General features: G+C 49.2%; 1 protein-coding gene across 4 annotated transcripts in view; it reads left to right on the top strand.

Moving 5' to 3' along the window:
* Positions 1–19,643, top strand: part of LOC127578365 (DENN domain-containing protein 5B-like) — a 235,198-nt gene extending 215,555 nt beyond the window's left edge. For all 4 annotated transcript variants that reach the window (XM_052030309.1, XM_052030310.1, XM_052030308.1 and 1 more), the window contains 6 exons: positions 195–313; positions 1,707–1,894; positions 4,740–4,822; positions 7,048–7,174; positions 13,191–13,371; positions 15,773–19,643. In XM_052030309.1, coding sequence (XP_051886269.1) covers positions 195–313; positions 1,707–1,894; positions 4,740–4,822; positions 7,048–7,174; positions 13,191–13,371; positions 15,773–15,956 — 882 coding nt within the window. In that variant the 3' untranslated portion in view covers positions 15,957–19,643. The remainder of the gene's footprint in view (positions 1–194; positions 314–1,706; positions 1,895–4,739; positions 4,823–7,047; positions 7,175–13,190; positions 13,372–15,772) is intronic.
* The last annotated feature ends 4,514 nt before the right edge of the window (positions 19,644–24,157 follow it).

The raw sequence follows: 24,157 nt of genomic DNA, 5'->3' as shown, positions 1-24,157 counted from the left end.
ATGAGTCTTCCCTTTCACTGAGCTCAGGTGCTGCCAACATCTCATTGCAGTTAACACATTGTTGACTGAATAGGTCGAAAGTGTCCATTGAGAAGAGAACCTGGAGGTAAAGGATTAGGGAGCGGAGGGTGTCCTGGAGATCATGTCGCTTTTGCAGCAAGAGGCTAACAACTGTCCCCTCCTCTCACTTCCAGTGCCAGAATCTGGGCAAACTGACAACCGTTCAGATTGGACATGACAACTCAGGGCTTTTAGCCAAGTGGCTGGTGGATTGCGTGATGGTCAGGAATGAGATCACAGGACACACCTACAGGTAAGGTGTTGGTATTGGCTTATTATTGTTACGTGTACCGAGATACAGTGAAAAACTTTTGTTTGCATACCATCCAGTCAGATACATATATAAGTACATAACGTACTATACATACTGTAAGTACACTGAGGTAGTAAAAAGAAACACAGAATACAGAATAGTGTGTTACAGTTACAGGGAAAGTGCAGTGCAGGTAAGCAAATGAAGTGCAAGAGGTTGATTGGGAGATCAAGAATTCATCTTTAGCGTATGAGAGGTCAGTTCAAGGCTCTGATAACAGCGGGATAGCCTTATTTAACACGGCTATAGAAAACACCTTGCTTCACCAAGCTGATTCCATTAGCTTCACCAGCTGCCTACAATCCCAGACAACATCACATTGACCCTAAGATGGAAACTCAGGAGTGGTTTCACGGGGGGGGGGGGGGGGGGAGTGGGTTAGATGGTCAGACCACATCTATGGAGAGTGGCAGCATTCTTCATAATTGCAACAAGAGAGGCAGCCAGAGATTAATAGCGGACCGACAATTAGATGTGCTCCTGGGAGCAAGAACAAGAGCACGAATCAGCTCTAAAAGGGGTTATTACATTCAGCACCAGCATTGTCCAAGCACTAATGTCATAATGCGCTCTCATTGGCTGCACAAGTGTGAACACTACAGCAATGCTGGCAAGTTTTGATTTTATTTTATTTTGTTTCCTCGTATGTTTTAGTAAAAATATTTCTCTCCCTGGGCTGAGGGTGCAGCAGTGGATGATTGCTGAGCAGGGAGTGGAAAGTGGGGCACCAGTGTGTGTGCATCTGTGTTTGTGTACATGTGCTCGAAATACGTATTCACATGCTTGCACAGGCACCGTGTGTACAATATGCAAATAGATTCCAGTTTTAGGGGACACAGAGTTGCTATAGCTTGTGTTGGGGCATTGGGAGCTGCAGGGAATCATTGATAGATAGATCCAAGGATATAAGATTTCTTTATTAGTCACATGTACATCGAAACACACAGTGAAATGCATCTTTTGCGTAGAGTGTTCTGGGGGCAGCCCGCAAGTGTCGCCACGCTTCTGGCACCAATGTAGCATACCCACAACTTCCTAACCCGTACATCTTTGGAATGTGGGAGGAAACCGGAGCACCTGGAGGAAACCCACACAGACACAGGGAGAACGTACAAACTCCTTACAGACAGCGGCCGGATTTGAACCCGGGTCGCTGGCGCTGTAAAGTGTTACGCTAACCACACTACCATGCCTGCCTTTGAGTGTCCAAGAGTGTCCTTGAGGTGTATATAATTTTCGGAGGCTGTTAGCCCCCTGCCGACTGCCCCCACCCCTTCCTCCACCGTCACTGGTTCTCTTAACTAATGGCTTGTGCTCTTTCACACTGTACCAGGTTCCCGTGCGGCAGGTGGCTGGGGAAAGGGGTGGACGACGGCAGTTTGGAGAGGATCCTGGTCGGCGAGCTCATCACCCCGGTGGTGGAGGAGGACCTGAGCAAGCAGTGCCGCACTCCGCCACAGCTGCGGTCCCCAACCGTCACCCGACGACTCAGCATCACCTCCCTCGGAGGGAAGACCGGCAGTGAGTTTGCCCTTGCAGCTTGTGGATTAGCTCAGAGGCCTGTCCCCCACCCAGGCTCGCTACTTCCCCCTCTTGGACAGGCAGGCTCACCACACCTGGACTTCCCAGTGGACACACCCCCAATGAATTGAGAAGGACTCCCTGAAATCATTGGGCTTGGTTAATGCGAGGAGCAACTTAATGTCTGATGGAGCACATTCATGCAGTTAGGGTTGGTGTGTAATTAGGAGCTTTTACTCAGTACCTGACTGCGCTATCTAACCTGGAAGTGCTCGAATCACATTCCCTGACATGGAATGCACTTCATTCCTTAGCAGTAACTTCTCACCTCAGATGAGCTCCAAACTACTTGTTCCAACTTCTTCCAAGGAAATTGCTTTGATGCAGATTTTTATAGCTGATGAGACATTTCCTGGATGAACCTACCTTTACCTAGTAGCAACTCTCCTGTCCCAAGACAGCCAGTACAGGATTCGACCCCGCTCCAGACACACAGTGACAAGGCTGAATTCCTGACCTAAGCTCCATGTGGCCGTTCACATGATAGTTCCGTCTGGTAACCGTGAGCTGGGAGGAAATGTTACTTGCTTCAATTAACAGAAGGAACAGTTGATCAGTGGACTTTACACGAGCTATTTTTCCTTTGTACTTCTGATTATTACAATAGAACATCAGAAAAGAATGGATATGGGTGCAGTATTTCCAAATTCCATAGCTCCCTGAAAATGGTGACACAGGTGGATCGGGCAGTGCAGAAGGTGTTAGTTTGCTTGCTTTCATCGACAGGGGTATTGAGCATAAGAGTTGGGGCATCATGTTGCAACTGTACAATTCATTGGTTAGGCCACACTTGGAATATGGTGTGCAGTTCTGACCACCACTGTACAAAGGATGTGGTAGTGCTTGGAAGAGTGCAGAAGAGATTCCCCAGAATGTTGCTTGGAACAGAGGGCTCCAGTGAATTGTTCTCACTGGAGCGCTGGAGGCTGAGGGGAGGCTGAGAGGTTTCTAAAATTATGAGGGCCAGAGACACAGTAAACAGCCACAATCTTTTTCCAAGGGTAAGGGAGTCTAAAACTAGAGGGCGTTGGCTTAAGGTGAGAAGTGATATATGTATAAAGGAGATATAAGGGGCAGGTTTTTCACACACAGGCTGGTGGGTATATGGAACAAGTTTCCAGTGGAAGTGGTAGAAGCCGGTACATCACGGCCTTTACATGGATAGGAACGGAATAGAAGGATACAGGCCAAATGCAGGAAAATGGGATTAGCGTAGATGGGCATGGTCAGCATTGGTGAGTTGGGCTGAAGGGCCTGTTTCCGTGTTGTACGACTATATGACTCCCTACCTTGGTCTGTGGGCAGTGGGAGCTCACTATATCCACCTGCATGTAGGACAACTCACCTCTGCTTAGATTTCTGATTATTATGTTCCAAATCTGAAAGGACTGGGGCGTGGGTACAACATTACCAGAATTGCTGCCTCCTGATTTGTGTTTTTGGAGAAGGAAAAGGACAAAAGGAATCTCCACAATGCAGGAGGAAGCAGTTTGGCCCATTGTATCTGCACCTGGCCTCTTCCAGAGCAACTCACTAGATCCACCCCCACCACCCCCCACCCCCCTGCCCCTTCCCCACAGTCTTGCCTGCCTTTCCTCACCTCACGTTTATCCATTTCTTTCTTGAAGACCACAGTGGAACCTGCCTCCACCACGTCTACAGGCAGTGCATTCCAGATTGCAACCATGCATTGTGTAAACATAATCTTTTCCTCCAGTTCCTCTTAATTCCCTTCCTCTTTATTTTATACTTCTCATCCTTGACCCCTCCTCCAATGGGAACAGCCAAGTTCACAGTTGGGAGGGATTTTGATGGGTGCAGAGAGGGAGAAACTGCTCCCACTGGCCAGAGGCTCAGGGACTCTGACTTGCAGTAATTGGTAAAATAACCAGGGGAAGGTGAGGTGGGCACGTGTTATGATCTGCGATGCATTGCCGGAGATGGTGTTGAAAGCAGATTCTGCTGTGGAGGTTCTGTTGAATTTGAATTGGAGAAATATTTGAACTTGGGGACATTTGCAGTGTTGCAGGGAGAGAGGGTGGTGCTTTCAGCAAGCTAATGTAAGCAGGAGGAGCTGAATAACCTCATTCAGTGCTGTGTGATTCAATGATTGGCCAATCAGCAAGATGTATCTACTAGATGACGGATATGTTGCTCACCAGGCCTAACACGTTAGAGACATTTGAGTATACAGCATAGAAACAGGCCCTTCGGCCCACCGCATCTATGCCGACCATCATGCCTGTCTATACTAACCCCTACTTGCCTGCATTAATACCACACCCTTCTATGCCCTGCTCATTCAAGTACCTGTCAAGATGCCTCTTAAATGTTGTTACTGTTCCTGCCTCCCCACCTCCTCCAGCAACTCATTCCAGATTTAACCCTCCTCCCCCTCTCACCTTAAACCTGTGCCCTCTACTTTTAGACATCCCTCCGACGGGAAACTGACCTCTGGCTATTTATCCTATCTATGCCGCTCGTAATTTTTTATACCTGTATCATGTCACCTCTCAGCCTCCTTTGCTCCAGGGAAAACAGCCTATCCCATCTCTCCTGATAACTAGAGCCCTCCAGTCCAGGCAACGTTCTTGTGAATCTCTTCCGCGCCCTCTCCAGCTCAATCACATCCTTTCTGCAGCGTGGCGACCAGAACTGCACGCTATACTCAGTGTGGCCTAACCAACGTTTTGTACAACTGTAACATGATACCCCAGCTCTTGTGCTTCATATTCCTGTAAAAAAATTTGTCAGCTCCGTTAAATCCTTTTTGTTTCATTGACAGAGCCAAACGCTGGACAAATCCAAGAGGGAATTGGGGAGTCTATCAATAATATTGTGAAGCACTTTCACAAGCCAGAGAAAGAGGTGGGTTTCAAAAATACTGTGTTTGATATTGGTGATTAGCTGAAGTATTACATTTAGACATTATTATTCTTAGATTTCTCGCAGTTCTCTTTGTCCAGGTGTCAGCAATGACTAATCTCTGAGTTAGAGAGTTATGGGCATAAGCCACACTCCTGAGGCTTGAGTGCAGAATACAGCTGATGTTTTAGAGCGGTTCTGAGGGAGTCCTGCACTGCCGCCGGTGCTGTATTTCAGTTAACCCTGGACTTGATGCACAAGAGGCCAGAGTCAGGGGAAGGGAACATTTAGGGGCGGGGTGCGGGAACAAGCCAATGCAAGCCGCAGAGTTAGGCAGGGGCAAGATGCGAGGATGGGAATTTTAAACCCGAGGCACATGAGACTCCAAGTAAGAACGTGAGGGTAGCGGTGATGGGGGAGAAGGGTAGGATCCAAGCAGCTGAGATTTGGATGCACTGAAGTTAACTGCGATTGGAAAACAAGAGCAGGAGGGCACTGTGATGGTGGAGTCTGGTAACGTCAGCACATGGGTTGAGAAAAGGCCAGAGGTGTGTGACGTTGTGAAGGTGGAGTGGGTTCCTTCTGCTGCAGGGGAATGTTATGTTGCATGTGGTTTACCAGGACGTGCATGTTGTAGAACTGTTAATCTGATCTGGTAACAGGGCAAGTCTCCATCAGCAGGAGCAGAAGGTTAACAACTGAGATCCTGATCTCCTGTGGGTACATCAGAGGAGCTGTTAAAGTGGGGTGCAGTGGAGCTACGCTGACACCTAATGGCCACAGTCTGCAATTGAAGAGATTGGTTTACTTGCAGAATTCCCATGATCACCAGTGACATGGGCGATTTTGTTTCAGTGCTGAATGCTACCACAAGGAAGTGTGAGAAAGTAATCGAGGTGAGCGGACAGGCATTTACCATCCCTATGTCAGGGGACCGGAGCAGGTGGAATCCTGCTTTTATGCTGCAGCAACTTTATTTTTGATTGGACAGTAAAATCAATATTCTGCTCAATGTCCTGGGTTCCCTTAGGTTGAAATGATCTCGGTATTTCCAGTGCAACTTACCACAGATGCAGAGAAACATTTTCCCAACATGGTTGCCCGCAATCCAATTTCATCAGTCACCCATTCTTTCGAAGTATGGATCATCTCCACTGGAGTAACTGGAGAGAGAGAGAGACTGCCATCATCTCACCTTTAAGCATCTTCATTTCCAAAGTTATTAGATCCTTTGGTTGTAGGAGTTAAAGCCAATCTTGGAGTCATGATCTCCGAGTCTGTCACCAACTGGCTCGGTCCTCCTGGCAAGGGATCTCTCCAGCTCGAAGGGAATAGACTTTTTCATCGAAAGCTCTTTATTTTGAGTTTGACCACTCTCCTTCCCCTGAAATGATTCGAGGCTTCAAACTCTCTACAACCTGGGGAGGGGTGGCAAATGTGACATCACGTTAGTTTAGCCAGAAAGTTCACAGAAAAGTAAAAAAAAACAAAACTATACTCTGCACACTGGCACTTGTAACGAAAGGACAGAAAGAAACCCCCCCAGGAATCCCAATCATCACCTTAAAAGGGGGTGGCCTATGTCATCATCAGGCTTTTATGTGATTGGATGGTGGTGAGGGTTTTTTAACCAAGTGCCAACAAATGGGGCCTTCCTTCAAAAAGGCTGGGAAACACTGTTCTAAAATCCCACCTAGGGCCAAGGGTGTTTCTAATTTGTGAGAGGAAAGTGGGTTGTTGCTACCAAGGCCAACATTTACTGCCCATCCCCAGCTGCCATTGAAAAGCCGGTGGTGAGCTTAATGCCTTAAACGGGTGCACCCATGTGGTGAACATGCTCCCACAGTAATGAGAGGCAGGTTTCTGTTGTTGCAACAATATGGTACAACTGAGTGGATCAACCACTCTCTGCTGGGAACTATCTGTGAGTGGTTGACAGTCGATCAAATTGCTCTGTGTTTTCAGGCCATGCAGTATAAAGACTTCCTTTCCCAAAGCACATTGATGAACCCAGTGGACTTCAATGACAATCTGATGGTTGTCACGATCAAACATAGTAGCTTCGTATTCTGAACTGGGACATGGGATTTTAGTGTCTCCAGACTAGCTGCCCACATCTCTAGATTATTAGTTCAATAACTTAACCATTTTATTACTGCTCCCATTCTTTACTGAAGTGGTTAATGTAGCCGGTGTTCAAGAATGTCCAACTGCTTGTGTTTCCACAGAGAGGCAGCCTGACCATTCTGCTGTGTGGGGAGTTCGGCCTGGTCTCTGCCCTGGAGCAAGTCTTTCACCACGGATTCAAGTCAGTTCGCCTCTTCCAGAAGAACGTCTTCATCTGGGACTTCATAGGTGAGCGCCAGATACCACATGGTCTTCCAAGGCTGTACAGAGGCTAATAGTCACTCGATAGCAGCCTCTGACTGAGCTGTGTCGATGGCCCAATATTTAAAGGCTTGGCCCAGTGTTTTGCTGAGCTGACACGTACAAAATTCAGTGGCCTGTCTGCGCAGAATCAGCTGGTACCAGACATAGTGGAGTTTGGGACAGTACTCCAGGCTTCTCCCTCTGCTCACCCAGAAACGTGAACAGTGGCTGTTTAGTCAGTGTGCCTTTATTCCATACATTAACGGTGGGGGGGGGAGAGAGCAGAAAGGAACGGTAATTGGAGAAAGGACCCTGAATAAGTGGAATATGCTCTCTGATCACCTGCACTAAATTACTGGAACCCCTTCTCTCTGGCTCATGTTTAAAGTTGGGACAAAGCGTTAACCTGACGCAGTGGTGCATGTGTTACCGAATCAGAGCAGGCTGAAATCTAATTCATTGTGGTGTTAGCCAGCACCCTGACACCAGATTCAGCCTGCATTACACCACACTGCCTCATCAGATGGAAGAGCTTCCGACCAAAACCTGTTGCAATTTGAATGCCCCTCCTACATTACAGTCACTAGAATTTGCAGGACCTTGGTTTTAGTCGATGTTCTCGGTTCCAATTTTTTTCCCTCTCCTGAGCGCTTTGACTTTGTTGGGTTGCTGTTAGACGAGTTGTGTTAGTTGCCTTCTGGGACCTTGTCCAAATGGTGTTTTGTGTATTATATTTCATAACAGCATAGGAGTCCATTCAGCCCTTTGGTCTATGCTGGTCGTCGGAACAATCCCATTAGGCCCATTCGCCTGTAATCCATTCCATCACACATCCCCATCTACTGATTCCGCCGCCAGCCACCTCCACTAGGGGTAATTTACCGTAGCCAATTGTGGGAGGAAATTGGGGGAAACCCACGTAGTCACAGGGAGAAGGTTCAAACTCTACACAGGCAGCACCGGAGGTTGGGATCAAACACCTGTGGCTGGAACTGTTACTTGTTGTCCCCTGGGGGGCAATTAGTGATCCTGATCCTCTATATTTCTCTATATTTTCAAGGAGGGCTCATCAGGCAATCTGTTTTCCAGTATATAAAAGAAAATCTTTACACCCTTGCAACATTTTCTGATCAAAACATTGTCATCCTTGTCCAGGATGCACTCCAACCCCTGTGGTTTCCTGTGGTCTCAGGAGACCTCCAGTCAGCCAGTGTTTACCATGTTCTCTCTCTCTCTCTCTGGGGACACCCAGGCACAGAAGTCTCCTTGGATGGACCTCTCGACAGCCTAGTGCCTGGACCTGTGAACGGCCACCGTGGTCAGGCCCAGGAGAAGAGCAACAAGGAGGTGCCCCTAGAGAATCTGCAGATGCTGGAATCTAGATGAAAAACACTGTGACGCTGGAGGAACTCAGCAGGCCATGCAGCATCCGTGGAGAAAAGCAGGCGGTCAACGTTTCGGGTCAGGTCCTGAGGAAGGGTCCTGACCCAAAGCGTTAACTGCCTGCTTTTCTCCACGGATGCTGCCTGGCCTGCTGAGTTCCTCCAGCATCATAGAACATTACAGCACAGTACAGGCCCTTCGGCCCATGATGTTGTGCTGACATTTTATCCTGCTCTAAGATCTATCTAACCCTTCCCTCCCACATAGCCCCCCACTTTTCCATCATTCATGTGGCTATCTAACTGTACCTATGTCCCTAATGTATCTGCTCCCACAACCTCTGCCAGCAGTGCGTTCCACACACCCACCACTCTCTGTGTAAAAAAAAACTTACCCCTGACATCCCCCTCATATTTTCTCCAACCACCTTAAAATTATACCCCCTTGTGTTAGCCGTTTTTGCCCTGGGAAGAAGTCTCTGACTTGTCCAGTCGAATCATAGTGTTCTTCATCGAGGAGATTCCCCCTAACCAACTCCCCTCACACCGGGTGCCTAAATATCAGGAGAGCGGGGCGTAAGTGAAACCAGAACTTGAGGAGCAGTCCCTTCAGATATTCAGACAGGGGCTGCAACTGCTGATTACGCAAACGTGGACTCCTCCAGGCCGCAGAAGCGGCAGGCGGCCAGGGAATCGGTGAACCAACTCATAAACCTGTGGCACCGCACTGCTCCGTACCACACTCTCCACCCAAACCCTTGGAAAGGGGGAGGACTCCCACCTGGAGATACCTCCATTGCTTTTGGATGGTAGAACAGATCTCCATGACAAATCCAGATGGCAGAAGTGGGGAGTGTGCAGGGGCAGCCTGTACAAAAGTGCCTTAGCACAGTGTGGAATGGTACGAGGGGGCATTTCCAGAGACGGCACATGCTGTGTGGGGTCAGATCCTGAGGCGGGGGTTTTGGGGCCTGGGTCAGAGCAACTTCAGCTGAGCAGGAGTTAGCCCAAGCCCTCCCGACACCCAGTGCGACTGGACTGCCAAAGACTTAGGTCACAGGCTGCTCTGCCACCTGGTCTGTCGCTTCAAAACCTGCCACCCGGGCAGCTGACCGGTGGCGATCATGTCCCAGACTCCAGAAAGGTCCCAGTTAGAAGGGGCCAAGTTCCAGCCGTGAACCAGCTGGTGGCCTCCATTCTGCGATACCAGTGGGTCCCGCCTCTTGCTTTCGCCGCCATAGATCCGGAAGAAGCTGGTGGGGTTTTTTCTGGGGCAAGGGGAAACACTGGGTCCCTGCTACAGCTCCGCGCCTCCCAGTTGACGAGGGTGGTCAGTTGCCGGTGTGCAGCTGGACCCAGGTGATGACTCTCCGTTTCTGGATCCTGCGGAGATACCCGTATGTAAAGCGGCCTCCCAGATGGCATGTGCTGGTGACGGATTTGTTCTACCAGAGGCATTGCCTTCAGGACGACACGCTGCTGCTGGTGGTGAGCATCAGCTCTTCTACGTCCCTCCTGCCTCCTGACTCTCCTCCCTCAACAACCATTAGCACATTCCTTTGGTCACCACGCCACCATGAGTGCAGTTTGTCTCCAAGAGCTGCTCCTTGGCAAGTGACTGGCTGTCCTTTGAACGATGAAGCCAATCCGCCCCTTTTACCCCAGCTGAGAAACACCATGCTGAACCTTACATTGTGGAGATGGCAGCATCGCCCCATCTGGTGGAATAAAGGGGAATCTCCTCAAAACCCAACTGGAGAAAGAGTCAGAATCAGGTTTATTATCACTGACTTGTAGTTCATGAAATGTGTTGTTTTGCGGCAGCAGTACGGCGCAAAGGCATAAGATTATATAAATTACAAAATAAATAACTAGTGCAAAAAAAAGGAGCACTCATGGGTTCATGGACCATTCAGAAAGCTGATGGCGGAGGGGAAGAAGCTGTTCCTGAATTGTTGAGTGTGGGTCTTCAGGCTCCTGTACCCCCTCCCCAATGGTAGTAACGTGAAGAGGGTATGTCCCGGGTGGTGAGGATCCTTAGTGATGGATGCTGCCTTCTTGAGGCATCGCCTGTTGAAGATGTCCTCGATGGTGGGAGGGTTGTGTCCGTGATGGAGTTGGCTGAGTCTACAACCCTCCGCAGCCTCCTGCGATCCTGTGCATTGGAGCCTCCATACAGGCGGAAATGCAACCAGTCAGAATGTTCTCCACTGTACATCTGTAGAAATTTGCAACTGTCTTTGGTGACGTGCCAAATCTCCTCAAACTCCTAACGAAGTAGAGCCGCTGGCGTGCCCTCTTCGTGATTGCATCAATGTGTTGGGCCCAGGATAGATCCTCTGAGATGTTGACACCCAGGAACTTGATTTATTCTCCACCGTCCCCTCCATAAGACCTTTTTCGAGAAAGACCTCTCCGACAATTAATGTATTAAATTTCTGTCCTCTCCATTTCAACCCAAGTATTTTGTGTGATGTAATTCAGTGCTCAGCCGCAGGTTCGGATGAGCCTGCCGCCTCGGCTGAGCCTTCATTGTTTTTCCACTGAGGGGCTCCCTCACATTTAGAATCCAGATGTTGGGATTGCATTTCTGATTGGTAAAGTAAAATTAACTCACGTTTGCTGGTGTTCAACTCAGGAAGGCAAAAAACACTTTTAATCATAGTATCTCTTAACCTCCTTGGTCAGTGAATGGCAATAGACATTTATAAATAAACATCCCTGAACAGTAAAATGCATTTGAAGTTAGTGCACAGAACTAAAATGGTCTGCCATTGCAATATGTTGGTGTGACGGTTAAGTTACAAAACACTGGTAGCCAGAGTACTGGATTATTGATCCAGACACGAGTTCGAATCCCACCACAGCAGCGAGAGACTTTAAATCCAAAGATTTATTAACTGGCTGAGGAATCCGTCCACAGTATTGAGTAAGTCATTCAACACCACCCCCCCCCAAACCTGTTTCATCCTTGACTTAGATCATGGCTGATCTGTACATTTGCCCACCTTTGCTCCTTACCCACAAAAGTCTGCCGATCTCAGATTTAAATGCCCCAGTTAACCCCCCCCAGCATCTAGAGCCTTTTATGAGAGAAAGTTCCAGGTTTCCTATTCCCAAGTTCCCTTTGGAACTTTGGTTAATGAGTGCTTTCTTATTTCTCACCAAGATCAGATCCTTTGTTCAGGGATTCCCCATTGGAAGCAGTAACGTCTCCACATTCAACACATTGAGCACATTTAACATTTTTAGCACCCTGAACAGATTCCTCCTTTATCTTCGACACTCTAAGCTTGTCAAATGAAGAGAGATTATACAGACTAGGCCTATAATCGCTACAGTTTAGGACGTTGATTGCTCACTGGGAAAACGTTGATCCCCTCAGAACATTGATTGCTCACTGGGAAAATGTTGATCCCCTCAGAAAGTTGATTGCTCACTGGGAAAACCAAGGCCCCTTTGGAATCTGAACACAGACGGTCAGTGGGTTGACTGTTTCCCATGGGAGGGGCACAACTGCGATCATCCTGGTCCTGAATCAATGCACAGCACACACAAGACACCCCTCCCCACCCCAACAACTCACACTCCTCAGAGGACACACACCCCAACAACTCTCACTCCCTCACACAGGACATTCCCTTAACAACTTGTTCTCAGTCACATTCACACAGGACACATCTCACCACCGTGGCGCGTACATGTGCACACACACACACACACACACACACACACACACACACACAGGCACACACACACGCGCGCACACGCAGAGACACACACACGCGCACCTGCACAGGCACACACGCGCACGCACACAGGCACACACACACAGGCACACACACACGCACAGGCACACACACACACGCACACACAGGCATGCACAGGCGCACACACACACACAGGCACACACACACGCGCGCACACGCAGAGACACACACACGCGCACCTGCACAGGCGCACGCGCGCACGCACACAGGCACACACACACACGCACACACACACGCACAGGCACACACACACACGCACACACAGGCACGCACAGGCGCACACACACGCACAGGCACACACACGGCACACACACGCGCGCGCGCACATGCACAGGCGCATACACAGCACAACATTTACACGCAACCATACATTGTGCACATGTACACACACACGTACACAGCATACATGTATATGATTGTGTACGCACATACCCACCCATATAGACCCATTGCCTCACCAACATTTAAATGCTCTCTCTCTCTCTGTCTCTCTCTCACTATCGCCTCACTGCTCCCTCAAACACTCCCATAGTTGAGCCTTCCTACTGCCAATCACTCCCTCGCTCTCCATCATCGAAGGACTCTCTCTCACTGGCTCTTGCCTTCACTTTCCACACTTGCATGTTCACACGTACTCAGGGTGGGAGGGAGAGAGGGACGCTAAGGCCCCATGTGTCTCCTACACCAGCGCCCCAGCTGAGGTGGGCTCCCGGCACAGTGCTGCCCCCAGCTGGTGTATGGGACCGCCCTCCGCCAGTCCGGACCCCGGTCTGCTGTGTCCAGACCCAACCACGATGACTTCACAGCTGCAACCCACTAGTTATTCTTTTCCCATTTCTTGAAACACAGAGAAAGCGGTCACCTACTTCGAATCCGTTGACGAGGAAGAGGCTCAAGTCAACCTGCTGGAGGGGAAAAGTTGCACGGAATCCTCGAAGTCACTATGTCAGTACGTGAACGCCATCAATAGCACACCGAGGAATATCGGGAAAGATGGGAAGCTGCAGCTGCTCGTGTGTCTCGGGGCCAGGTATGGACAACAGTCCCACAGCACAAAATCTGGTCGGGACTCTCACTTATTCCTCAGATGTCAGCAGAGGCTGCCCGACCAGGCACGCCCTCCCCAAGGGGCCCTCTTGTGTATACTTTGTAACCCATTGGTAGTTCCCATTCCTCGTCTCCCTGGCCTTCCCTCTGACTGTATCCGTGTAATCTTTACCTGTGACTGTATCCATTTCATTCCATCCATGCCTCTGTCCCTCAGAGCATTGAAATTCCTTAACAATCTGTCTCCCTGCCCCTCCGTCCCCCCACATCCTCCCCGCATCTCATCCCCCTCCCACCTCCATCCCCTACCCTTCTATTCTTTCCGCCCTCCATCTCCTCCCCCTCACCCCCTCCAGCTCCTCACCCCCCACTCGACCCCTCCAGCTCCTCCCCCTCACCCCCTCCATCTCCTCCCCCTCACCCCCTCCAGCTCCTCACCCCCCACTCGACCCCTCCAGCTCCTCCCCCTCACCCCCCTCCATCTCCTCCCCCTCACCCCCCTCCATCTCCTCCCCCTCACCCCCTCCAGCTCCTCACCCCCCACTCGACCCCTCCAGCTCCTCCCCCTCACGCCCCTCCATCTCCTCCCCCTCCCACCTCCATCTCCTCCACCCCACATCCATCCCCTACCCTACTATACTTCCCACCTCCAGCTCCTCCCCCCTTGCCCCCTCCAGCCCCTCAACCCTCCCCCTCCAGCTCCTCACCCCTCCCCCTTGCCCCCTCCACCCCCTCAACCCTCCCCCTCCAGCTCCTCACCCCTCCCCCTTGCTCCCTCCACCCCCTCAACCCTCCCCCTCCAGCTCCTCACCCCTCCCCCTTGCCCCCTCCACCCCCTCAACCCTCCCCCTCCAGCTCCTCACCCCTCCCCCTTGCCCCCTCCACCCCCTCAACCCTCCCCCTCCAGCTCCTCACCCCTCCCTTGCCCCCTCCACCCCCTCAACCCTCCCCCTCCAGCTCCTCACCCCTCCCCCTTGCCCCCTCCACCCCCTCGACCCCTCCAGCTCCTCACCCCTCCCCCTTGCCCCCTCCACCCCCTCGCCTCCACCAGTTCCTCACCCCTCCCCCTCCCCCTCCCCCTCCCCCGCTCACCAATGGGCTTGGTTCACAGTTGTAGGAACGGCCAGGACATGAAAGAGACAAAACGTGAGCCGTGTGCCCGTTTTCTTGGTGATTTTGCCATCGGTGTAACAGAGGCCAAAATTCAGCAGTTCTGCCTGCACAGATACCAGCAACTCCCACTGCCTTTTTATGAAGGCTGCCTTGTCCTTCTGCAGTAAGGTCGCTACCCCAGTTGGAAGCAGAGTGCAGACTCGTGTTGGTCACAGGCCACTGCAGGTCCTGTTTGTATTATAGAAGGGAAATGCAGGGAAAATTGCAGAGAGTCCAACAGTGTAGGAGGTTCCATTTGACACATCCAGTTCTTTGAAAGGTCTTTGTAATTAGCCCCAGTCCTGCAGCCAAGTGTGGTGCAGTCAGTGGGTAATGATGTTTGTACCTAGCTCACAGAGGTTCCGACAGAGTGAGGTGTGGCAGTGGGGGCTGGACATGGGAAATATTCATTTCAACCTTTGAAACTCAATAGAAACCTGTAAGCCTTTCCCTGAAGTACACCTCCTGAAGCAAGAGTGCTCATGTTGTTCCACAGCGCCCAACTTTACATTGCAACTTTAACGTGTGTCTCTCAAGAACAAACATTTGACTAAAATTGGCACCAAACCAAAGGAGGAGACATCGGGACAGGTGCCCAAAGGCTAATCAAAGCGTTGTGCGTTCTGAAGGAGAGGTTCAGGGAAGGAATTTCAAAGCAAGGGAGTTGGACAACTGCTGGCCTGGCTATCAACAGCAGGCAAAGAAGATTTATAACATATAAGATCTCTTTATTAGTCACATGTACATCGAAACACACAGTGAGACGCATCTTTTGCGTAGAGTGTTCTGGGGGGCAGCCCGCAAGTGTCGCCAGTCTTCTGGCGCCAACATAGCGTGCCCACAACTTCCTGACCCGTACGTCTTTGGAATGTGGGAGGAAACCGGAGCACCCGGAGGAAACCCACGCAGACACGGGAAGAATGTACAAACTCCTTACAGGCAGCGGCAGGAATTGAACGCGGGTCGCTGGCGCTGTAATAGCGTCACGCTGATTGCTGCACTACCGTGCCTGCCCTAAGGGAGTAGATGTGCAAGAGAAGTGGGGAATGGAGGACTGCAGGGCTGGAGGAAGTTACAGAGATCGGGAGGGACAACTTTGTTGAGAGTCAAATCCGCTTCCAATGGTCCTATTAGTCCTTAGCTTGCTGCAGCAAGAGATACAAAGGGAAGGTGCGCAGTGACACCAATTTGGACGGCACCCTTTGCTCATGTTCTCCCTCCATCTGATGCAGGGACCACTTGCTGCCCCAATGGATCCCGCTGCTGGCAGAGTGCCCGGTGATCTCGAGGATGTATGAGGATGGTGCCCTGCTCCGTGACCGCGCCTCTGTCAACAACCTGATCCGTGTCCTCCAGACACTACAAGAGTTCAACATTACACTAGAGACCTCGCTGGTCAAGGGCATTGACGTGTAGCATCGGTTTTCCAAAGGCAGGGACCCTTCCCCGCCACCTCCAACGTGTCGACTGAGGAAGGGTCTCCTGTCCACGTTGCCAAGAGTACCAATCACGTGACACTGTATGGAGATGGACAGCAAACCGACTGCCGACCCTGGCAGAAGAAAATAGTATTGATAATGTTATAAAGAAGTCAAATAGATAATGAAGAGTATTTTTGCCTGTTGGATGTGTGTAAATAAATTGTACCTTTACCGAAAAGTTATTACACTGTCAGCTGTTCACCAGAACCTACTGGTCAAAAAGTAGCATTGATTTAGAATACTCCGGGGGAACTCCCCTCCCAGCATTCTACCCCATTTGTGTAAATATTCTCTTTCTTTTTTGCGGGTAAACTGAAGAAAACCTCGGAATCCCATTTGGGGCTGTGGAATGTGGTGACCACGTGTGTCTCGCGCTTCCCTCCATTCTTGTTTTGGATGTGTCTCTTGTGTTCCCCAGTTGCAGAAGGATTAGTTCAATGCTCCTGATGCCTCCCTGTGCTTTTCTCCCCCTCTGATCCCTCCATCTTCTGCAGCAGCTGGAAAAGATGTAAGACCACTGATTAATTCACGACTGATGAGTATCCACCTCAGTGCTGCAGGGAGTCTGTGAGTTCATCTCCATCCAAGTGTACAGGTGCAGAAAGAAAGCATTGTGAGGGGAGGTGTCCTACTGGAGCAGGACTAGCCTCGTGTGCTGTCAAAACCCTCCAAATTATAAAACTATATATTTGACCATGTTTAGATGATTTATTGGTTGAAACATAATGCTCTGTTTGGATTTGTGGGTAAGTCCTCCCCCTGGTGGGCAGGGAGGGAAGTGTGGCATCCTCTCCATAACCTCTTGAAAGAACAGAGCATCCCTTCCCCTTTCTGCCTGGCCCTTGGGGGAGGGAGAATCACAGATAAACACACCCCCCCCCCCCCAAAACTCCACTGCCTCCTTTGGCTAAACAGCCCAATGACACTCCCCGCTCAGAGTGACTGGTTGAACATGTTGAAGAGCAGAGCATAAAATACTCAGGGTGGAAAGTGGGAAGGCGGGTCTTGTGGGTGGGAGGAGAGACAGTATTCTTGTTTTTCTTTTAAAAATCAATATTTAAGGAAATCCATCAACTGCTGGACACATGAAATTAAACAGAAAGTGCTGGCGCTGAAGAGCCATTGAGGAGAGGAAAGGCCATTAACTTTGCAAGCACAGCACTAAGGGCCTTGAACTCCAATGTTAATCTGCCTCGTGGTTCCAGAGACCGAGTATTTCCAGCACATTTCCATCACTGCAAGGAGTTGCCTTGGGGAGATAACTGAATACCACAGGCGAGGAATCCCAGTGTTACGAGGAGTTCTGAAGGGGAGCTTTCAGAGATAAAGGCCCCATCCCCCTGTGGTTTTGAACACAAGGCTGTCAGGGAGTACAGTTCTTACTCCTACTGTCCTGAGAATCTCCTGTAGGCTTCAATCCCACGATTCAGGATTGAACAGATGAGTTCGAACATTCTGTACTCTGTTGGGGAGGAACTCGGGAAGGTAACCGTGGAGTCCTAACCATTTAGGCTTGCCTTTACTTTAAGGGAGATTTTCTTTTAATTTGGGTCCCTTCGCTTCTGGACAAAGTTAAGATCTGTAGGTAACCCAGACCAGAGTATTGGAGGATAGTCAGCACCTACAAGCGTACCTGCCTGGTGATCTCCCACCCTTCTGGGAATAGGAGTATAGGTCTGGCCTCTGAAGATTCCTCTATGATTCCTCCTTACCAAGGTTATATCGAACATGCAGTGAAATAACCTGTCCCCGACTGGCCCTCTGAAACTCCAGATGTGAAGTAGTTTATAATGGCCTTTCCAATATTGTAATTGGCCTCGTCTGTTTGCCAATGGCCCTCAGATCATCCTAAATTCTCCAGCAATTAAAGATTAGCCTCCCTAGATATTGCTGTGAGTGATTCCTGGAGGAACAAAATAATTAGGCATGAATAAAATAGCATATTTTCTCGTTTTATTTGAACATGATCAGCAGGAATATCCTTGCTGGGCAGGAGTGGGTGAGAGGTCAAACCTCCAGGACTTACCAGAATTCACAACCCTGTGGAAATGCTTGGAACGGCAGCTTCTAGGACCTGGAAATGATGCATGGACGTGCACCTTCCACGTTCAAACACTGAGCTTTGCCCCTAACCACAGAACCAGGGTGTGTACGGACACTGTCATCTTAGAAACCATTGAAAAAATTTAAGGCACTTTATCAGAATATCTGAAGACAAAGAGGAACCAGAACCAATTGCATCATGGACCACTGTTAAGATGGCACATCCAACCATTCAGCTGTGTGCAGCAGGTTGTGTGGGATTTGATATTCACTCTGAGCCAAGCCTTCGCGGTCAGCTGCAACTGGGCTCTTGCTTTTGCTCCACTGATAGCAGACTAAGGCAAAGAAATCAGCCAGGGTTCTTTCGCTGGTGACAACAGGAGAGTGTGTGGCCGGGGGTGGGTGAGGCAGGCTCAGCCTCACCCCTGATGCTGACCACGGCCGGATCGCCATTGACTTCCCAGGTTCCTGCGTTGAAAGCAGTCACCTGGCTGAAGCACCTTAGCCCTATGGGAGGCAATATCCCACAGGGTAAAGCAGAAGATCGAGACTGACAGCAAAATATGAATTGAAGGGTGATTTCAGGGGTAAATTCTGAACATTATGGTTTGTTTATGTACGTGTGTGCGCCTGTATGAGAATCTAGTGAACTGTGCGAGAAGCCACCCTAGTCTGCCTTCCTTGCATCACAACCAAGGACAGTGATTTATCCTCAATAGTGTTAACCTTGCTCTGACACCACCCACGGGAAGAGCATTGATTCCACCAGTGAATAGATAGGTGTTGAGACTTTAAATCACCTGCAAAGGTGCCTTTACCTCAGCTAATGCTCTTGCTAGGTTGCTGATCAGTTATTAGAATAAACTTGGGGATCATTAGATGTGATTCTTGTTTGTAGGCACATTACAGCATAGGAAGGACAGTTTGCCTCAACACCATGATAGCAGGGTTTGTGTTCCGCAACAGTCTCCTCACACCGGCCTTCACCTAATCCTATCAGTGTATCTTTCTCCACATTCCTCAATCTTGAACTCAACCCGTTTTACTGCATACAAGTTGTTTTCCCTCAGTCATTGCATGTGGTTGTGACTTCTACATTTTGGGTAAAGTCTTTGTCCTGCATTCCTTAGTGTTATTTATTAAAAATTATCTTATTTGCGACTCCTACTTTTGGACTGCTTCACAAATGCAAAGCCTCTGTTTACTTTATCAAACCCCTTTTAAAGCACTCCAGCAGACCGCGCCTCACTTTTTTTTCTAGACTTGTTCAATCTTTTGTGCTCAGTATTACCCGTCAGATCTGCTTCTGTCTGTCAACAGTGTGGGTTTCCAATACTTCTGGTCACTCTCCTTTGCATCAGTTAAGGGCTGATTTTCCCAGTCATACACTAGGCATGCAGACTATCACTGACTCTGCACGTGCTCCTACTGAAGCTTCAGGCTAACCACACTCGCACGCTACCTGGGTTTCTGTAAAATAAGGCATTCTTATTATTTAAGAATCTGATAGACGTTATCAGTAGAAAATGTGAATTGCTGACTTTGTATATGTGTCCTATAACTAATGCATTGGTAATAAAAGAAAAGGAAGCTGAGACATCTTGTGTTTGTTGGGTTATAAACTGGTGCCTGCAATCACTTTCCACTCCTCAAAGACGATGGGGATGCTGTTCCATTCAGTGTGTCACCGCCATGATTCCACATGTTCCAGCCCAACCACCGACAGGTGGTCTCTGGACCAGCAAATCAAAAACCCAAAGGGGAAATAAGGAGGAAATAAGGGGGAAACGTCCAAATAAGGAAATTCACTTCTGATCCTTTGAGGGAACCAACAGGACTGCAGTGGAACGAAGTCATCCACTGTCTGGGTCTGTCTGAGAAGAGGAGGAGAAGGGACCTGGCCAATTTGGTAAGAAAGGTGGTCAACTTAAATTAAGTTGGATTTCAGCCACATGGGATCACCCTGCATTTCATATGCATTTTCTGGCCTATCTTGGCCTGACGTGGCTGATTTCCAGGGACCACAGATGCCAGACTATGTCTGCGGCAGGTACCGAAGGAAGCAACATGAGCTATAAACCTACGCGATCGTGTACTCTCCGACCTACCTGTGGCAGATGCATCTGTCTATAATAGCATTGGTAGGAGTGACACAATCCTTGCGGTGACAAAGTCCCATCCTCATGCCAAGGCTACCCTCCAGCATGCTAAGTGGGACACACTCAGAATAGATCTGGCAGTCCAAAACTGCGCATCCAGGAAATGACATGGACCATCAGGGGCAGCAGAAATGTAACCATCCTAATCTGTAATCTCATGGCCTGGCATATCCCTCGCTCCAGCAGGGCATCAATCCTGGTTCAAAGAGGGGTGTGGAAGGTCATGCTGAGAACAACAGAAGGCATCCCTAACACTGAGGTGCCAATCTGGCAAAGCTGCAATACACATGACATGCATGCTAAGCAACATGTGATGGACATGGTAAATTGAAGATCAGACCAAGCTCTCCTGTATCTGGTTGTAACTGGTGATGGATAACTAAACAGCTGACCGCAGGTGCAGCTTTAAGAACATCCCCATCCTTAACGATACTCAGGAGACTTACCAGATCTCAGTTGCCAAGAATTCCAGCACCTTAAGCCCTCATTCTCTCTCCACTGGTGCACCATAACCGCAGAGTGTACCATCAATAAAGCACACCTCAGCTGCTTATCAAGCTTATTTTGTCACTACCTATCAAACTCCTTCTGATGGAAAGGGTTTCAATCAAAATTCCTCAGAGGTTGTCCCAGCCCGAGTCTTCAGCTGATGTGTCCCAGAACTGATTGCTGGTTGTGTATTATTTGTGAGATTAACAAAGGAACTATATTGTTGAATGAAAGGGTGTTATTTTGCTCTCGTCTCCTCATCTCCCTCCCTCCTTGTCTTCTACCACCTCCTCCCCTCCCCACCTCCTCCCCTCTCCCCCACCTCCTCCCCTCCCCCACCTCCTCCCCTCCCCACCTCCTCCCCTCTGCCCTCCTCCCTTCCCCCACCTCCTCCCCTCTCCCCCACCTCCTCCCCTCCCCCACCTCCTCCCCTCCCCACCTCCTCCCCTCTCCCCTCCCCTCCTCCCTTCCCCCACCTCCTCCCCTCTCCCCCACCTCCTCCCCTCCCCCACCTCCTCCCCTCTCCCCACCTCCTCCCCTCCCCCACCTCCTCCCCTCTCCCCCACCTCCTCCCTTCCCCCACCTCCTCCCCTCCCCCACCTCCTCCCCTCTCCCCCACCTCCCCTCCCCCACCTCCCCTCCTCCCCCTCCCACCTCCTCCCCTCCCCCACCTCTTCCCCCTCCCCCACCTCCCCTCTCCCCTCCCCTCCTCCCTTCCCCCACCTCCTCCCCTCCCCCACCTCTTCCCCCTCCCCCACCTCCCCTCTCCCCTCCCCCACCTCCTCCCCCACCACCTCCCACCTCCCCTCTCCCCCACCACCTCCACTCTCCCCTCCTCCCTTCCCCCACCTCTTCCCCTCCCCCACCTCCTCCCCTTCCTCCTTCCTCCCTCCCTTCTTCCTCCCTCCTCCTCCTCCTCCTCCTCTTCCAAGCTGACGTCCCACCATTGTGGATTTGTGGGCTTTGAGATGGTGAAGCCAATACAGACTCAGCCAACCTCCAAGTCAGACCCCGGAAAGGAAACGGGGTTAATTAGGAAACAGAAACAGTCGAATAAAGAACGAACCAAAAGGAGGTTATGTCAGAGATACAGGTGACTGCTTGGATTCAAGGTAAGCAAAAGGTGCCTTGCGTACTGATTAAAAGCTTAACTCCTGAGAGAAGATGCACAAATCAAAAGTGAGAACAGAAACCCCAAGTGAATAAACCAATACAGAACAACCAAAGCTGGAATATCTACATTGTGAAAGTTTGAGGTAGCACTAGGTATTAGAACAATACATCTGCGTGGAGTGATTGGGTGAACGAATGAAGTGAGCACTACCACCCAGGTTCGAGAAAGGATGAAAAACCAATCCACGAGGGTGAACCTGAAGCAAAAATGGTTACAAGAGAACAAATTAACATCATACAACTTACTTGTATCATACGATATTTGCAATAAATCTGAAAGGTTTGCAAACCTTGAAACAAATCAAAGTCATATTAACAAAAGAGATAAAATTCCACAACTTTGAACAAACCAGATCAGACAAACACACAAAGGGAGAGAAGTTAATGCCATTTGCACATCACAGGAGTGGCAGCATCTGCGAACGAGAAGTTGAGGGGAACCACAGTTTACCTCAGGAAGCCATGAGAAGGCAGAGGCAACACTAAGAATTGAAAGCAGTGTGCCATTAACAACTCCTCCATAAGAAGCAAGCAGACCTTAACCAAATGTACCCAGAATATTTTAATGAAACAGATGGATGCTTTGAAGATTTTGAATATCACATCACCATTGATTCCCCAAGTAAAACCATTGATTTATCCCCTCCTCAGATAAAGCATCATTTGAGCTGATGAGAAAGCTCGAACAGGAGGTGAAGCAGAAAGATAGCCAGTCACTAAACCTACAGATTAATTAACTCTGTTGTGGTGAGAGAGAAGCCTGTTGGACTGTTAAGGATTTTCCTGGACCAAAAGACTTTAATCAAATGATCTAAAGGGACCACTACCTAACTCCAGCTCTGGAGTAATCATACCTTTCATCACTTAGTTCTTGAGCCAACCTGCACAACCCTAATCACTACCTCAGTACAGCCACACTATGACCACTCGGCACTGCAGTGGACTTTTTTTCCACTCTACTTGTGTTCTTTCTTGGATAATTTTGTACAATCTATGTTTAATTTATGTCTTTCTTGTGAATGTTGTGTCTCTAATGCCATGTGTCTGTGATGCTGCTGCAAGCAGGTTTTTCATTGCACCTGTGCACACATGGACTTGTACATATGACCATAAACTCGACTTTGACTTTGACTAACTGTGGCATATAGCTTTACATTGAAATATGGCAACACCAGAAAGTATGATTTTAAAGTGGAAACCGAATAAAGTTTGCAGTTTAATTATGCCCCAGTTGTAGAGCATAACTCTAACACAGCAACACTTTCACCACTTGGCACTTTTGTTCTACTTGTGTTCTTTCTTGGATAATTTTGTATAATTTATGTTTAATTTATGTTTTTTCTTGTGAATGTGCCTAATGCTACGTAGCTGTGATGCTGCTGCAAGCAGGTTTTTTTCATTGTACTTGTGCATATGACAATAAACTTGACTTGACCTGACCAGCATTGGCAAAGGCCAATGTTTTCTGCAAACTTGATGCCAGAAAGGGGTCATGTAAACGTGAAACTTAAAGCTTCACTGTTGACAACATTCAACACACCAATTGGAAGATATAGGTTGTCTTTTGGACTTGGAGTGAGCTGGGATGTATTTCAGCAGCAAATAGATGAGGGCTAAAAGGGGTTGCGGGGCATCGCTGATGGTATCCATGGAGTGGACGACAAAGTCCATGGCTGTCATGTTCACAAAGCAATGGAAAGAACCAGAAGGGTGGAGCACAAGCTCAGTGTTGACAAATGCTTCACGGAGGAGAAAGGATGCCTGCTCTAGGGAATGATAAACAGGCCAGATGGCATGAAGCGAAGCCTGGACAAAGCCACAGTAATTGCTGAGACGGAAACAGCAAAGGACGACAGAGAACAGGAAGCTTTCTCGGGCTCATCCAGTACATGAGTTCTTTTATTCCTCAGAACGTACAGCAAACGAGAGAATTAAGGAAATATGATGCTGAATACCAGCGATCATGAGCACATGAAGTAATCTTCAACGACCTCAGTAAAATAGTGTGCAGCAGACAAGCCCATCACACTACAGTAGGAAAGCTACCTGTGATTTTACAAGTAGTGCCTCTATTGAAGGCCTGGTAGGAACTCTGGTACAGGATGACAAACTGATAGCTTCTGCATCTAAAGCATTTACACCGTGAGGTACAAGGTAAGACCATGGTGGAAGACAACTAGTTGTAGTTGTATATTTACGTGAGAAATTCAACACAGGAAGTTTGTTGTAGAAATTTGAGCCCAAGAACCACCATGCAGAGCACCAGCAAGAC

The sequence above is a fragment of the Pristis pectinata genome, chromosome 15, assembly GCF_009764475.1.
Source record: "Pristis pectinata isolate sPriPec2 chromosome 15, sPriPec2.1.pri, whole genome shotgun sequence".
In the NCBI taxonomy this organism is placed as follows: Eukaryota; Metazoa; Chordata; class Chondrichthyes; order Rhinopristiformes; family Pristidae; genus Pristis; species Pristis pectinata.
This window is presented reverse-complemented; position numbering and strand designations above follow the sequence as displayed.